Source organism: Danio aesculapii, chromosome 19 (genome assembly GCF_903798145.1).
Source record: "Danio aesculapii chromosome 19, fDanAes4.1, whole genome shotgun sequence".
Classification (NCBI taxonomy): domain Eukaryota; kingdom Metazoa; phylum Chordata; class Actinopteri; order Cypriniformes; family Danionidae; genus Danio; species Danio aesculapii.
Window position 1 is genome coordinate 28,017,420 of NC_079453.1, and position 17,722 is coordinate 28,035,141.

The 17,722-nt window shown below is 35.6% G+C and overlaps 1 protein-coding gene across 1 annotated transcript; it reads right to left on the minus strand.

Moving 5' to 3' along the window:
* Positions 1–858: 858 nt before the first annotated feature.
* Positions 859–15,153, minus strand: prrt1 (proline-rich transmembrane protein 1). The gene is made up of 4 exons (XM_056480379.1): positions 14,839–15,153; positions 10,521–10,879; positions 8,189–8,380; positions 859–4,558 (listed from the first exon to the last, which is right to left on the minus strand). The coding sequence occupies exons 1-4, from the start codon at positions 14,855–14,857 to the stop codon at positions 4,382–4,384; spliced, it is 747 nt and encodes a 248-aa protein (XP_056336354.1). The 5' UTR covers positions 14,858–15,153; the 3' UTR covers positions 859–4,381.
* Between the last annotated feature and the right edge of the window lie 2,569 nt (positions 15,154–17,722).

A 17,722-nucleotide genomic window follows, 5' to 3' on the forward strand; every position in this document is an offset into this window, starting at 1 on the left:
AAGCACATTTTGCTCTCGGCAACGACTGACAAGCCTGAAATGTAGAAAGCTTTATACATGAATGAAAAATCTATATAAATGACAATTCTGTCATGGTTTTTGCTTTCAACTTTACATTTGGTAATGCAATGGTTTACCCCATGGAACACAACAGGATAAATTTAGCAAATCCAGTTTTCAACATCAAAAGTCAACAGAACAGAGAGCAATGTAATTCATAATGGCAATTCATAACGGTAAATAAACAGTAAAAAAAACTGAACAACAACAACAAACAGAACATGTTTTTTACAGTGCAAGCTAAACTAAACTAAAATTAATTTCCCTTATTCCTAAATGTAAATTATATGCTCCAACTATGTTTTTTTTTTTTGGTCAATTCAGGCTTAAAAGCTTAATTTTGGCCCTTATTATGCAATGCTACACTACCTGACAAAAGTCTTGTCGCCTATCTCAGTTTTAAGAACAACAAATAATAACTTGACTTCCAGTTGATCATTTAATATCAGAAGTGGCTTATATGAAAGGCAAGGCCTCTAGATTACGCTTATTTTACCAATATAAAATTTGACCTTGATTTTTATAGATTTAATTAGGACAGTAAGGTTTGACTTTGCTTAGACGAAAGTTTTGTCACAGAAATAATGTACAGTATAGAATATAAAGTCATGATGCAGTGGAAAAAGAATTAATATTGTGTATGACTCCCATGAGCTTAGTGGACTGCCTCCATACATCTCTGCAATGACTCAAATAACTTACTAATAAAGTCATCTGGAATGGCAAAGAAAGCATTCTTGCAGGACTCCCAGAGTTCATCAAGCTTCTTTGGATTCATCTTCAATGCCTCCTCCTTCATCTTGCTCAATAATGTTCATGTCTGGTGACTGGGCTGGCCAATCCTGGAGCACCTTGACCTTCTTTGCTTTCAGGAACTTTGATGTAGAGGTTAAAATATAAACAGGAGCGCTATCCTGCTGAAGAATTTACCCTCTCCTGTGGTTTTTAATATAATGGGCAGCACAAATGTCTTGATACCTCAGGCTGTTGATATTGCCATCCACTCTGCAGATTTCTCGCTCACCCCCATACTGAATGTAACCCAAACCATCATTTTTCCTTCACTAAACTTGACTGATTTTTGAGAGAATATTGGGTCCATGCGGGTTCCAATAGGTGTTCTGCAGTATTTGTGATGATTGGGATGCAGGTCAACAGATGATTCACCGGAAAAATCTACCTTCTGCCACAAGTTATTATTTGTTGATCTTACAACTAGGATCGACAACAAGACTTTTGTCAGGTAGTGTAGATTATTACTTTCTTATTTTGCAAAATTTCCCCTATTATGCTCAACAGAATGCAGATTTTTTTAAGAAAAACATTATGACAGGATTTTGGACAGTCAGCGAATGGCACAAACGGATGCATCTGAAAGCAGAAAGAGATTAATTCCATACTGGAGTCATAAAACTGAGAACATTGCATCCATGTTTTAGCGTAATATATATATATATCTTATATTCAAGAACACTCTTGGATCATTTGTTCCTTTTTTTTGGCCAACCCACTGTGCTAAATGCGATTACCTAACAAACTACAGCAAACCGACAGCAGCATGTGAGGAGTTTCAATGAGGTCAGAACTTGAAGCAAGTTACACTCTCATCTACAAAGAAGTGAGACAAACTAGCTACTTGCTTACTGAGCATAAAAGTGCATTTTACCACATGCGTCATCAAAATATGCCAGCTGAGCAATCATCTGTGACTGTTATCTAGGAAAGATAACAATTACTTCAGCACAACAGTTAGACCTATGATTACATACTTCAATAAATATAGAACTATCAGTTTATTACACAAATGAATAATTTAGCGTTTAAATATTAAATAATACACTAGATCACAACACTCATCGAATAAGCCAGTAATGAAACAACTTCGCCCTATAATACATTCCTTCAACAACTCTTAACTGTGCTGATTCAAGGACAGTTTGCAAACAAGACACTTGGGAACACGCATGCCTTGGATAAACTCTACTCGGGTATACGAACGCAGATGCTTTTAGCGATTTTCTCTGAATTGCAATAATGAAAAGGAAACATGCTGCATTCTCTGTGTTGCCACAAGGGGTGCAGTTCTTTAAAGTCAGGGTACGTTTACATGACAATGACAAAAGCTTAAACTTTCCTTTGCATATATGAGAAGTTAAAACCCTACTCCCTACTCACAAATCTGCGCAAATTACCAAAATGCTGCATTATTTTTTAGGAATGTCCAGATATGATCACATGATCGGAAATCAGGCCTGATCATGCTGTTTCAGACTTGATCGGAATCAGACGTTACCTCCCGATCAGGACTCAAATATATATTAATTTTCTTTATTTTATATATATTCTCATTATTTTTTAACACATCTATAGTTATGTGGTGGCACAGAGTTAGACCTCTTTCTTGACTTCACACTGAAACAACAATGTGTGCGGCATGACATCACTTTGTTGCAGAGACGCTATTGGTTAAATGCTGGCAAAGTAGAACACGGAGACAGCTTAAAGCAGAAAGCGCGAGTATGTCTGCTGTCTGGAGGTATTATAAAGTTGATGATGCCAACATTGCCATAGCAAACTGTGAGATATGTAAACTTGGGATTGCCTGCCGCGTGTTTTAAGTTGAGATGTAATTTGATTTTATATTAGATTATTTTATATTTACTGTTGTACTAAAGTCCAAAAGTGAAGAATTGATGTAATTTATTACTGGATTGTTCAAGCTACCTCACAGAAGTGCTCTGTTTGTTAACAGAGTTGTTGAATGTTAAAATAAGCTGAATTAAATATAAAATAAGAAACATCCTGGATCTGTTTCTTCGCTCTTCTTTATTCTTTTTTTAATGTATTATAGAAGTATCGAATTGGGTTTTGGTATCGGTATATACTCAAAATCAAATGACTAGGACTCGAGGGCAAAAACCTGATCGGGACATCCCTATTATTCATGACAATCCAGTAGTTGGCGCCATTGTTTATCAAGTATTTAAGCAAGTCTTTAGACTAAAGATGTACATTAAAACTAACAAACATGACATCGCTGTTTTTACAAAATCATTCATTTGATATTTTAGGGTAGAGACAATAAATGTCTCATTTGTACTCCATTAATGTTGAATGTTTTGGTTACAAATGTTATCATGTAAACTTACCCTAGTTAAACTTTCATGATTTGTATAGCTAGCTACACCAATAATGCCTCATTTAATGGAATGGCTTAAAATATTTAAGCGTAATTGTGTAGCTGCCTTGTGTAACTGCAACTACATTACGGTTAAAATTTATTAAAGAAGTCGATTCTGTGTCAAGACAATGGGACAATGCCTATATATTGAAAGTCAAAATAATTGACAGATTGGATGAAGTTCAGTTACCAAAGATTATGCCAGCCTAGCAGAATATATTTTTTTTGGGGTGAAATATTGCTAGATGGCATCTTGACAATAAATTTACTATGCTGGTTTATGAAACTCTTGGAAAATCCAAACCAGTTCAGTTACTTTCTGTTTCGATTTTCAGCTAAATTAAATATTTGACTAAACTGACAAAATTGTCCAAGCATTTGCATCTGTGCTTGCATACTGCGTAGAGTGAACTTCTGGCATTGGTTTGAGTAAAGAAACCAACGAGTGAACAATACTGATATATAGTTTTATGAACTACACCATAGAAGTTCATTTGGGTAAACTAAAATACAAAATTCCATCTGAAATGTATTGGAATTGATTCACCCAGTAGCAGTTTTACAATTCTCACATTAGTCTTTTGAATGATTCAATAGATTATTTGACACTTCTCAATACTTACTGTATAGAAAACACAAATTCTCCACACTTTCAAAGACTGAATTTGCCAATTCAACCTACTGTACAAACAAATATCTCGACTTTTTTAATTCTAAACAGATCAATTGCACAAATAATAAATGGAATGTTATTTTACATAAAAAAAAACACAATCTCGTGTTCTTTTACGAAGCAATATTTTTGGCAAAATGTAATATCAAACGATAACACAGTCTTTCATACTTTTAAACTACTGATCTAAGATGGGCTTTTGTTGAGGAGAAACAGGGAGTGTTCGTGTAGAATAATGCTGAGTGAGTCTTAAACCACAGTAGACGTGTTGTTCCCCACACTTGGATTTACCACACCATCATAATATCTTCTAACTAATACATTGGCAAATGGCTGTAGAAGCGTGTTTTCAACTGCAGATAAGGATGTGGTGGCTGGAGCCATTTGAACTGTGCTGTGTGACAGAAAAAGCAGAATACCGACTGGAATGGTGGCCCGGGGTCTGGAGGGTTGGAAAGGGAGGGTTTCTAGGGCTCCCAGTCGTCGTCATGGTGCTGAGAGGCGATGATGACCACCACGGTGAGAATGGTGCAGAGCACAATAGAGGCGATTCCCACCGCCAGACTGATAAAGGAGAAGTTACGTGCTTCGCGTGAGGCAATCTCGGCTGTAACCATGTCACCTCGAGCAATGGCGGTACGAACCTAAACAAAACAAAGACCTCTTTAGTGTCAAACGTTTAATAAAATGTGACATATTACTATAAGATTTTTATAATGTGATATACAGTAATTCTCAACTGTCCTCAAAAACATTTGGCTGTTTCTCAATATGCATTCATAAGCTATCTTGCATCCTTGTGTACTTATCAAACATCATCATCAACCGGCAAAGTTCAATTCCAATACTCAAGACCACAAGAACACAGGACACGTGAATGGACCCGCATGTGCTGTTGATATCGAGGATGAATCGAGTGCAAATTTTGAGTGCAGCACTCGCTCGAAAACCCAAAGCCATTGCAGCTAAATAAATGAAGCATAGCATTTTATTCTCACTATTATTTATAGTTCAGATATACAGCCTAAATTCTCAGGAGTTTCTCTAAATGAGATAGTGAAAGTTAACATTTACATGAACATTTTAATAAAGGCATAAACACATGGATCTTTATAATGCCGTGGAGTCACTGCACTTTTGCCTCATAGACTTCCATTCAAAAGCATGTGAATACAACAGATGAATTCCTAAGTTTGGAGCTTGGGGAACTCTGACCTGAGAAATACATAGAAGATCAAAACATGATCTCTCTGTACATACATTTAAAAAATAAAGTAAATGCTCACATTATCGCTATATATGTACAGTATATATTTAAAAAAAAGGGAAAAAACAATACATCCATTCCATGTCGGAATATTGTAATGTTTAAATTATTTTCCTTTAAAGGGGGGTTCACAGAGTGTATTTTTAAGGCTTGGTTGTGTTTATAAGATGCTCATGCTTCACTTGTAAGAAAAATCACATTATTTTTTCATATATCTTATTTTGATTATATACAGCTACTCAGCTAACATGAAAACGACATATCATGAAAAATCATATCTTCTAGTTCCTCCGAAAGGCTCGCCCTCAAGAGGCTCTGATTGGACAGCTAACATATTTTGCTGTGATTCGCAGATCGGCTCCACATCACCAGGAAAAGCGCCAAGCCACTACAAGCACACGCTTTGTCTCTGCTGTGTAAATACTGTCAGTCAGAGTAGCTGTTAGTCGTATCAGAGAACACAGCTGAACCTCATGCATGCTCTGTAAAATAAAATCTGACAAGTGTCTTTCCTAGGTATTAAGAATAAGCATGTGTAAGTAATATGAAAACATTCACATATCTTTTTACATATCTATATATATTTTTTATAATTCTCTGGAACATAATTAAAATTAAATTGTAAGCACGTCTCTCTTTGTGTCGTGTCCTTTGGAAGGCTAAATACAGAAACAGAACAAGCTCTGAGGAAATAGCAGCGTTTGGACGCCATTTTAGCTTTCTCTGCTATAACATTACAGCGCCTCTGGTCACGCCCCTTTGCTGCACATGGTGTATGCATGTGCTGAATGCACGTAACCTGAAGTATTTGTGATCTCACTAGCCCGGATGTATATTTTTTTATAGTCCCCAAACTTGATTGACTGTAGGCTTTGCTAAGCTAACTCTGTAAAAGCCAATGTCTCCCTTTGAACTTTGAGCGTATTACATTCAGAGATGTTGTTTTTGTTCACACAGCTACATTACACATCAACTAAAGTTTAAAATATGATATCATAGTGGACCACACCTTTAAAAGTGTGAATGTTGTGACCACCAGGATCCTCTCATTTTTCAGTGGAAGCATTTTGTGTTCTTGCAGTCTTCAGAGTTCGCTCTTTGAGGTAACCTGGCAAGACCGTTAGTTCTTCACAATAATGTGAGTACATTCTCTGCATATTTTGTATTGAGAAACAGCCTGTGTGTGTCGATTCAGCTCAAAATACTCTACAAATCAATTATTATACTATTCTGTAAATGGCCCTTTTCTGTTTTTGTTCTTTTAAATGCAAATGAGCTTCTGCTCCCCCAAATACAGCAACTAAGGTTACAAATTTTGCCGTTAGGGCCCGTAGCCAGGAGAGGTTCGGGTGGTTTGGAAGACTCACCCTCCCACTGACAAAGTCTGAAATTTGTTCCTTTATGAGCTCATTTGTCCCATTTTTGACAGTATGCCACCATTAACTGCGAAAATAACTGATAGAAGAAGGCTTTAAGACAAAGTAAATTTTTAGTTATTCAAATATATTTTTTTTACTGAGGAAACGAGCCGGACAGTTTGTTATTCACCTATATAGGCTACAGTTTTTTTTTTAATTTAAAACTAATTTTAACAGATTCCTTTTTTTTTCTTCTTCAAATGATAGTTGATAATAAATTTATATTTAAAAAAATAAGTATTTTTCATTTTTCTCTATTCAAAAAAAGTTTTTTTTCCTTTCTAATCTCATAACATTATTTATAAAACTGTAATAAATTAACACTTTGTGGTAAAATAAAACGGTAAGCGCTTTGACAAAATTGTAGGAAATATTTTTGTTGCATCAAAAAGCATGGTTATGATCACCATCCGACAAGCTAATCCAGCAAAGAAAAGTGCTTAAAATGTCACTAAAATGCAGTATTTAAACCTCATAATTTAATAAAAAATAAGATTAATAAAAGGTCCACTATTTGAGATAAAAGAACTACGCAATAGCCTGGCTACTGGCCTGCTTTTCTAACATAGTTAAATACATTTTTAAAGACATAACCCATGATGAATCATTTATTGGGTGAAGAACCATATATGGTAACTTCATTTACATTTATAAGTGTGTACATGTATGTATGTGTATATACAGTTGAAGTCAGAATTATTAGCCCCCCTGAATTATTAGCCCCCCTGTTTTTTTCCCCCCAATTTATGTTTAACAGAGAGGAGATTTTTTCAACAAATTTCTAAACTTAATAGTTTCAATAACTCATCTCTAATAACTGATTGATTTTATCCTTGCCATGATGAAAGTAAATAATATTTTACTGCATATTTTTCAAGACACTTCTATACAGCTTAAAGTGACATTTAAAGGCTTAACTAGGTTAATTAGATTAACTAGGCAGGTTAGGGTAATTAGGCAAGTTATTGTATAATATAATATATAAAATATCAGACATACTGTGAAAATTTCCTTGCTCAGTTAAGCATCATTTGGGAAATATTTAATAAATAAATAAATAAATAAATAAATAAATAGGGGCTAATAATTCTGACTTCAACTGTATGTGTGTGTGTAATCAATGTTAATGAAGTTACCATACATGGTCTTATAAAATTTTAAATATAAAGGCCAAAACCTTAAAGTAAGCAGTTTGATAAAAACTGAACCGATATAATGGCATTTCTGAGAAATCTGTTGAGGACAAAATACTGACTAAACCATAGACAAGGCTAAACCATATACTTTTACATCTTAGCGTGATTAAAAGTAGAATTTGAATTAAGCTAATTATTTCTTCAGTCCAATTTTGATAAAAAATCATTGTTAAAATGACGTGTGACCATGTTACTAAAACTATAAACTATATACTATATTACTATAAAAGTAATAACTACCTAGTTAATTTCACAATCTTTGCATGAAAGCACGAGGAGTTTCATTATTACACGTTCCCCTCATTTAGTTGCATCATACTTGCGGGAAGATGAAATGGAAATGATTGATATCTCAGTCCAGCTGTCACCAGAGCCCTGTCTGGACTCACTGACCTGCACAGCTTTGATGATGGCGATTATTCCTGTGGGCCAGAAGCAGCAGACGGTGGTGAGGACGGCGATGGGCAGGTAATCATGAGGAGGACGACGAGACTCCATCAGAGCAATGCCGTTTGGCATATGCATGGCCATCTGGCCTGGGGCAACACCTGGATGAGGCGCACCATTCGGCATGTAAGGCTGAGCCTGGGAATAGACACAAACAAGAGAAAATACGTTTCATCTTACAGAAACTGGTGCAAATTAAGGTCCATAATTAAACTATTTTGTGATTAAGAAAAAGATCTGGGCTCGCACAAAACGGGGCTGGAAATGTGAATATGCCACATCCCATTCAAACTTGACAGGAGAATGTGCGCAGATGTAAGTAAACTCTAAGAAAATGTATTTAACTTATAGACTTAATTGAACCACTTCAAACCATCATGTGATATGTGTGTGCCATAATCACTAATAACTACATTTAAATTTATTCTGTTGACTTTCAGGAAGATTTCGAAGGAATTTGCGCAATTATGAATCACACCCCTGGTCTCACAGACAGTTTACATTGGTGTTTGATTCAATAAATCATGAAAACCATCAGTTTAAGTCTTGACCTTCTCTTGGGGCGGATGCTACAGCTTTTTGTGAGTGTGTGATTTGTATTGTGCAGCTCATTGGTCAATCTTTGTTAATGTTTAATAGTGCTATATAAATAAAATTGACATTGGCATGACAAGCACAGGAGCTAAAATATCACAATTACTACATAAAATCTAGATCATCATGGCATAACATTTTATATAGGACTGATTTATTTCAATAGTAGTTCTTTTGCAAAAACATATACCTCCGTTTTTTTAAATTTCATAAATCATTATAAAGATTTATAATGTGAACACTTAAAACGTTGTGAACTAAAGCTTCCCCCCCAAATAAATGCATAAAAGTGAAGAAAAAAATCTATAATTATTAATATTATAACTTTATTATTTAAGTGGAATTCTTTTGCTTTGTTAAAATAATATCATAATCACATTTTTATTACTAAATTTTGTTTATTATTTTTATTATTGTTATTATTATTAACCTTTTAGACCAAATCACAGCGAAAATATTAGCCACAAATCACAACCACAGGTAAATAATTTGGCTGAATTATGTGTTATTTTACATTTAAAAATAAATAATGCAATAAATGTTTATTTATTCTGCATGCATTTAACAACGCATAGCAAAGAACCATATTTATATAATCCTTCACAATATTTCTGTATTAATATCATATGAGTGGATTGTAAAATTATTCTAAAATAATTTAACTATTAAATATGCAATATCAAATGCAAAAATGTTCATGTTTTATTTAAAAAATTTCTTTTATTATTAATTCCTATTATTGGCAGTCAAGAGTTATATAAAGGTACAATAAATCATGCATCTTATCTATAAGATATATCTCCGTCCTATCTATAAGTATATCTCCATCTTGCACAGACTGGTTTTTGGCCTCCAGGGAGGTAAGGCAGTCAAATCCCATTTCACATAATAATTCGAACATTAGGAAAAGCTACATGATATATATATAAAGATTCTGGATATGGCTATTAAAATAATGCCCGGAAATACATAAAGTTCATAGAAATTTCACTGTAATGTAATGTAGTATCTTGTGTGCCTCTCTTGTTGTATGCTCTCTGTTGTACCTGGATATCTAGTTTCATCAATTTAATCCCTGTTTACGCAAGGCATTAAGATGCTTTTTAGTTGTTCAGATCACATGTAGATGAGGGAGACCTATTTATACACATTTTTAAATTGGTCTGTGTCTAAAATTGGCCACTTTCGATCAGCATTTTCCTGATTCTTTACAAGAACACTCCATTTTACAAGTCACCTAGAGTTTAACAGTTGTGTTTTACCATTTTTTGAATCCATTCAGCTTATCTTCAGGCCTGACAGGAGCACTTTTAGCTTAGCTTAGCATAAATCATTGAATTGGATTAGACCATTAGCATCTCACTCGAAAATATTAAAAAAACACTTTTAATAATTGTTAAATTTCAATGTAATAATCAGGGAACTTTGCTGCCTTATCACGGCTCCAGCAGGCGCAATGATATTACTCAGCACTTGAAAATCATCTGCAGCTGGTAACTAGGTAACAGAGCTGTGCAATATCACTGGATCTGCAGCAGCCATGGTATGACAGCAAAGTTCCAGCAAAGTAGACAAGCTCAAGACATTTAAAACCCTGTACACCTGGATTAAAACAAATTTACACCTGAATTTAGCACTGTCCACTTGTGATCTGATTGACAAAATGACACAAATCCTTACTCACCCCTGTGCCTATAGGATAAACAGGCACATAGGCTGTGCAGGGCTGCAGTTGAAGGGGGTATCCTGGATGTAAATAGCCCACAGGAGGGTGTGGGACGGTGCCCACTGGTCCGTGTGTCTGCACTGGGTATCCATTCGGAGCTCCCTGGGGCCCAAGGGTCCCGGAGTGGAATTGTGTTTCCTGCAGATATCCATCAGATCCCGGAGGAGGAGGTGGAGGAGGGTAATTTGGCTGCGGGGCACAGCCCGGTGGAGGGGGATGTGGGGGCATGTTGGGGTCCTGGGTGGGCAGATATGGAGGTGGAGCCATCTGCATCATGGGCTGAGACATAGCCTGTCGCCCGGCTGCTTCCTCCAGTCCTGAACCATGACAGATTCACAATCAAACACCACAGAAGACACTAGCTATGTTTCCATCCACCTATTTTATGCACATTTTGGATATGTGTATAAAAAATGGGTTGATGGAAACGCCAAGATGCGCATAAATTTTGAAAATGGCCATAAAAAACATACGTGTATAACTGAGAAGGATAAACTTTTTATTTGATAAGAACAGATGCGCATAAACTATGATGGAAACACTTTTACTGAACAAATTCCAGTATGCGCATTAAAAAAAAAACAGTCATGTGATTTTGTTATAAGAGATTATGTGTGTGAATGGACAAACCAGCAGGCTGAGCACACAGTAAAACATCTGAAATGTTGTTGTGGTCATTCTAAATGCCTTAACCGTTTCAGTATTAGTGTTGTTATTATTATGTTATTAATTGCCTCCAGAATTGTCAAGAGAGTCTGTGCTTCGTGGTTCACCTTCAAACGCCACCACCACACATTCATTGTGTGTCTGTATTGTCTTCTGAGACACAAGTAATTTATTAAATAAAGAAAAGATTCACGCAGCAAATTCCGTTTTTACATTTGATATTTGGCACCAATTAATCAGGAAGTGACGATTTTGTGCTCTTTGTCTCATTGGATTGAAACGCTGCGTTATTTGCATGTGAAATTAGCTAAAAAATTTAAATACTGAATATTTCAAGATGCAAATGTGATGCGATATAAATTTGAGCCACATATTTGATTTGGATTAAAGTATCAGCAAAATAGGTAAAGGTTTTTTATCCATTGAAAAATGAAAAATCTGCCAACATATTTGGTGAAATGATAGGGATAAATAATGACAGCAAAAAGTGCATTAGTCCTTGTCCACATTTTGAGCAATTATGAAGTTCAAAAGAAGTCCAAAAAATTAAATGGCCATTTATTTTCTCTGTATGGAAGGTGATTTTTAACAGTTAACTCAGAGGTCCCCAGCTCAAATGTAAGATTTCTAACATTTTTAATTGTGTGAAAGAAATACATGAATGAGGAAGCCAAATTGTAAAATGTCATGGATGTATATTTACTGAGTAAAGGCTAATTTATACTTCTGTGTCAAGTGTAAGTGGATGGGCCGCTGTGGCCTTCTCAAAATTGCATGCCCTTTGCTCTACCCCAAAAATTGAAATACACGTCATGACATAACAACAACAAGGAGTGCAGAATCTGTGATTGATTGGTCAGCTTGTAGCAGTGACTAATGTGGGCGGAGCTGAGAGCTATGGGAGCAGAGCTGGGTTGGTGGACGGAGGGCGAAAATTACTTCAGAAAGATGGCAGCATTATTATTTTATTTTCACACAGAGATTGATAGCTCTGTTAGTATAATCTGTATTTAACGATTCTTGAAGCATTACATTTTAATGAGGACACTTAAAATATGGGAAAATGCTATTTTTCCCTCAAAGTTTACTTGCTTATTACTTAAGTATTAACGACATTTTTTCAGGGAAGCACAGTTGTGAGATCAGTAGTAAATCTTGTCCAAAGCCAGAGGGCGCTCTCATGCAGAAACTCCAAACACCCACGAAGAAGAAATCATGGAAATCCACATAACATTGCATTATGAACAGAAAATGTAACTACTTTAATTGATTCACATGACTGCAGAATTGAGTAGTTAGTCAAACAGCTGTCGTTATTAAGGAACAATTGTCATTATAGTTGTATTAAATCGATTTCAATCTTGAATGTGATTTTGAGCAGCTTTTCTTAGTGAACTACAACTCTGTGTAGTAAAAGCTGCTCCATCTGAAAGCATGTGCTTGAGGTTTACTGACAAATGCTTATGACAACTGACCTTCGATTAATCACCCAGCCCTAAACAATATCCCAATATCTTTTTGGGTTCTGGTCTAAATACACTTTTCCTGTGGTATCTACATTTTAAGGTATTTTGTATTCACTGTAAAATTTGGACCATTTTTACAATACTGTTATGACGTGTTTAACGGTCATCATAATCTTAAATCCTTTAAAGTTTTTAATATGTTTTTTTTTTTTTTAAGTATGAACATTTATATGCATTTATGAATGAATTATATCATTTTTGTGTCAAATTACAAAAAACGAATGACCACGTATGTGATGAGTTTCCAATGCAACGCCTTTATGGCTGAGAGTAAATTTGATGTCGTTCTCTCTTCTGGCTGCCATCATCAGTCCCACCCTATGTTTTTCCTTTTTCTGAAAGTCTTGATAGCACCATTGTGGAGTTTTTCTTTTATTATTTCAGCAAACAGGCTTGTAAAAAAATATTTGTTGTACTCTCCCATTCACTGTGCTCTATGTTTACCCAGCTATGACGCCTTCTGCTATTGAGAAATCTGGAAATATGAAAAGGGTCTATTAAGTTCTTAAGTAGAATTCATCTGCATATTTTAAAATATATTGTTATTTGCAGTACTTGATTATGTAATTTACATTAGTTATTTCCCCCATTAAACCTGCTAAACACAGTCTTGTTCATGCTTCATATGGAAAAAAAATCCATCTTGTCATTTGGTTCTTCATAGAAGTGGTTAGCAAGCTCTTTTGGGGAAATTAACTTGACATGACTCTCTAATTGGTGGATATTTTTTAAAAATTTGATATAATTATTGGTAATGAAATTTTTTTTATCAAGACATTGTTATTTAAAAAAAAAAAGTTAATTATGAAATAGTGCAGACTGACTTCAACAACAGCATATACCAACAGTAACTACCATAAACTCAAATTATGTATATTAAAAATCAGAAAACGTATATTATTCATATAGTAAAAACAGTTTGTTCTGTACTATTTAAATTTGGGCAAATTTCCAAAAATCGATTTTATCACTTTTATGTAATCTGCAAAATTCATTTACAGTAAACATTTAATGAGACACGCTTGTAGGTCACATGAGAGAGTTTAGTTTAGTGTACGTAACTGTAAGAGACAAAATCATTATGTAATCCTTTACTGCATAGACAGTTCAGGAAGGGGGAATTTAAGCATTACAATTTATTTTTAATTGGTCGGAAGAGTTGGAAGCACACTTGAGTATACATATTTAATGCATAATTACCAAAGCCCATTTAAATAACCTTGACTTAACCTCAGTGCTAACACCCTGCAGAATAGGTTATAAAATAAAATATTTAAGATTTTAAACAACAATTATAAATCATTATATAAATACTTTGATGTTTTTTTCTAAATAGGTTGACAAAAGGCATGTGCAGCTTTCAGTTAATAAGCTTTAAACCCTAAAATTAGATTGTATGAGAGAATATTGATAGTACAAAAGGATTATTGATATAAAGAAACGTCTACATCTAAACAATATCTGCGTTTTTTCACAGTATCACGTTCGATTTTCTGGTGATTTTAGGGCCCTCCATAGCACAGCGCGGTGAATCACATACCTAAGGGACCTGCTGACTGAAACAGGGCTCTTCAACCTCACACAACACCCTCACATAACGACTTACACATTTCCTCGTTTCCTCACACGTCCGTTTACAATATGGTTCAACACGACATATACAGCAGCTAATAAGATGTACAGCGGCTGTTTGTTAAAAAAAAAATAGCTAAATGCCTACACAGACAGCATTTATGAGGCTAGTTTTAAGTCCAAGTCGATTCAAAAGCCGCATATGAAACCCCCCCAAACAACCAGCATATGATATTAATTTGCACAATGGACTAACGCTACAGCAATTCGCGGCTTTGTTGCCTAGGTAGGAAACTCACCATGAATTGACACACGCTGTCAAATGTACGACTAACGTTATACAGATTGAAAAGGGGTGAACAATGAAACAAACAAAAACACATTTAACAGCATAACATTTAAAATATAGGATTCGCACTTATTTTATTTTGAATACCTTTTATATCATTTAATTTACTCGTCCAGCTCAACGCAATTAGCTGTGAACAACTGCTGAATAAAATACATTTTACCGTGTTTTTCCGACGACATCGTGTTTATGTATCCGTTTCGGTGATGTTCAGTTTGTCTCTCCTATAATAAATCCAAGCAGTGCGTCCGTCTTTGTGTTAGACCGCAACAGACGATGCTGATGATTTCTCCAGGCTAATTATAACGCATCTTCAGATGGTAATCCTGATGTACTCTGTGTAGAGGCTGAGTTAGCTGGGTCTAAAAGCCACTGGATGTCTAGTGCTGTTTTTTTCACGGTCACACTGCAACATCCATCCACAGCATCAGCAGCAGCAGAAAAACAGGTTACAACGAACGCATCTAGTTACACTGAATTAGCCAGTGCGTCTTAAAGAGACAGCATCCATGCCGCACACATGTAAAACAATTTAACAGTAGTACAATTTTGTTAATATAAGAACGTGTACATCACTAAATAAATACAATTTCTAATATAAAGGCATGTAATTTAATCACTATGGCAACAATGGTGCATATGTGCCCACCCACTTTTTGGCATATCTGGTTTCAGGGAAAAATAAAATCAATCAATCAATCAATCAATCAATCTATCTATCTATCTATCTATCTATCTATCTATCTATCTATCTATCTATCTATCTATCTATCTATCTATCTATCTATCTATCTATCTATCTATCTATCTATCTATCTGTCTATCTATGTCTATCTATGTCTATTTATCTGTCTATCTATCTGTCTGTCTATCTATGTCTATCTATCTGTCTATCTATCTGTCTGTCTGTCTATCTCAAACAAAATTAAAATCTGACAAAAAGTGTTTTGCCTTTAACATTAAAATCATTAACATTAAAACTAGCTTCAATCAAATGAACAATAATACAGAAACTTTAATTCCAAAATGCATTCAAAACATATTCGTCCGCCACGTCCGCTCCACTTCCTCCAAAGGTAACAAAGTACGCACTTTCTGCTTCCCTGGTGCCCGAGTTAAGAATATTTCTGCACAGATACCTACTATCCTGAGCGCTGCCGAGAGCCTCGGTGCCGCCGTCCTCCACGTGGGGACGAACGACACCGGGCTCCGGCAGACGGAGATCCTGAAGAAGGACTTCAGGAGCCTGATCGAGACGGTTCGACGCACTTCGCCCGCCACGCAGATCATCGTTTCTGGACCGCTTCCTACCTACCGCCGAGGAAATGAAAGGTTCAGTAGACTTTTTGCTCTGAATGAATGGCTATTAACATGGTGTGAAGAACAGAAATTGCTCTTTGCCAATAACTGGAATCTTTTCTGGGAGCGTCCTAGGCTTTTCCGCGCTGACGGGCTGCACCCCAGTCGAGCTGGAGCTGAACTCCTGTCGGACAACATCACCAGAATACTTCGCTCTATCTGACTAGTAAGTAAAAATTCACAAAACTCACAATTTAGCCACACAGACTCCTATTCGTCCCACAAAAATAACAGTAATGCATACCTAACTAACCACATAGAGACTGTGTCTGTTCCTCGTATTATTAGATCAAGAAACAAACGTACTGTGTGCTCCAAAAATAATCTATTAAGAATTAAACCAGAAAAAACACGAAAAAGTGAAAATACAAATTTCATGAAGCTTGGTCTCCTAAACATCAGGTCACTAGCACCTAAAGCACTTATCATAAATGAAATAATAACAGATAACAATCTTAATGCACTCTGTCTCACTGAAACCTGGCTGAAACAAAATGACTATATTAGTTTAAATGAGGCAACTCCTCCAGGATTCTTATATAAACATGAGGCTCGTCAAACTGGTCGTGGTGGTGGAGTTGCGTCAATCTTTAGTGATATTCTTAATGTTAATCAGAGAAACGGACTTATGTTTAGCTCCTTTGAAGTACTAGCGCTTAATGTTGTCCTTCCAAACACTATGCAAAAACCTATGTTATCTCTCGCTCTAATCACCATATATAGACCTCCAGGACCCTATGTCAATTTTCTAAAAGAGTTTTCTGATTTTATCTCTGACTTACTAGTTAAAACTGATAAAATACTAATTGTAGGAGACTTTAACATCCACATAGATGACGCTAACGACACGTTAGGGCTCGCGTTTACGGACTTGCTGGTCTCACTAGGAATAAAGCAAAATGTTATTGGTCCAACTCATCGCCTAAAGCATACACTAGATCTAATTCTGTCTTATGGAATTGAGGTCACTGATGTAGACATTATACCACAAAGTGATGATATTACAGACCACTACCTCTTACTATATAAGCTGTGTTTACCTGAAATTAGCAGATCCGCTCCGATATATCGTCCTAGTAGAACTATTGTTCCATCCACTAAAGATGAATTTATAAATAACTTACCTGATCTTTCTCTACTTCGAAATGCACCCGCAAACGCAAATGACCTTGATGTAGTAACCAGCAGTATGGATGCCATCTTTACTAGCACTTTAAATACTGTGGCACCCATCAAACTAAAAAAGACTAGAGAGAATAAAACTACACCGTGGTATAATAGTCATACCCGCGCTCTCAAAACAGCAACCCGTGCCCTGGAACGTAAATGGAAAAAAACTAATTTAGAAGTCTTTAGAATTGCATACAAAGACAGTATGTCCAGCTATAGGAGGGCTTTAAAATCTGCCAGGGCTGAGCACCTCCGCAAACTGATAGAAAATAATCAAAACAATCCTAGATTCTTATTTAACACCATCGCTAAATTAACAAATAATCGGTCATCTTTGGAACAAAACGTTCCACCGCAAATTAGTAGTGATGACTTCATGAATTTTTTCAGTGATAAAATAGAAGGCTTTAGACAGAAAATAGGAGATATTAAACTTTCTGCACCGCCTTATACTTCAGATCCAGTAAACACGCCTCTGAATCTAAATAACCTACAGTGCTTTAAAATCATACAACAGG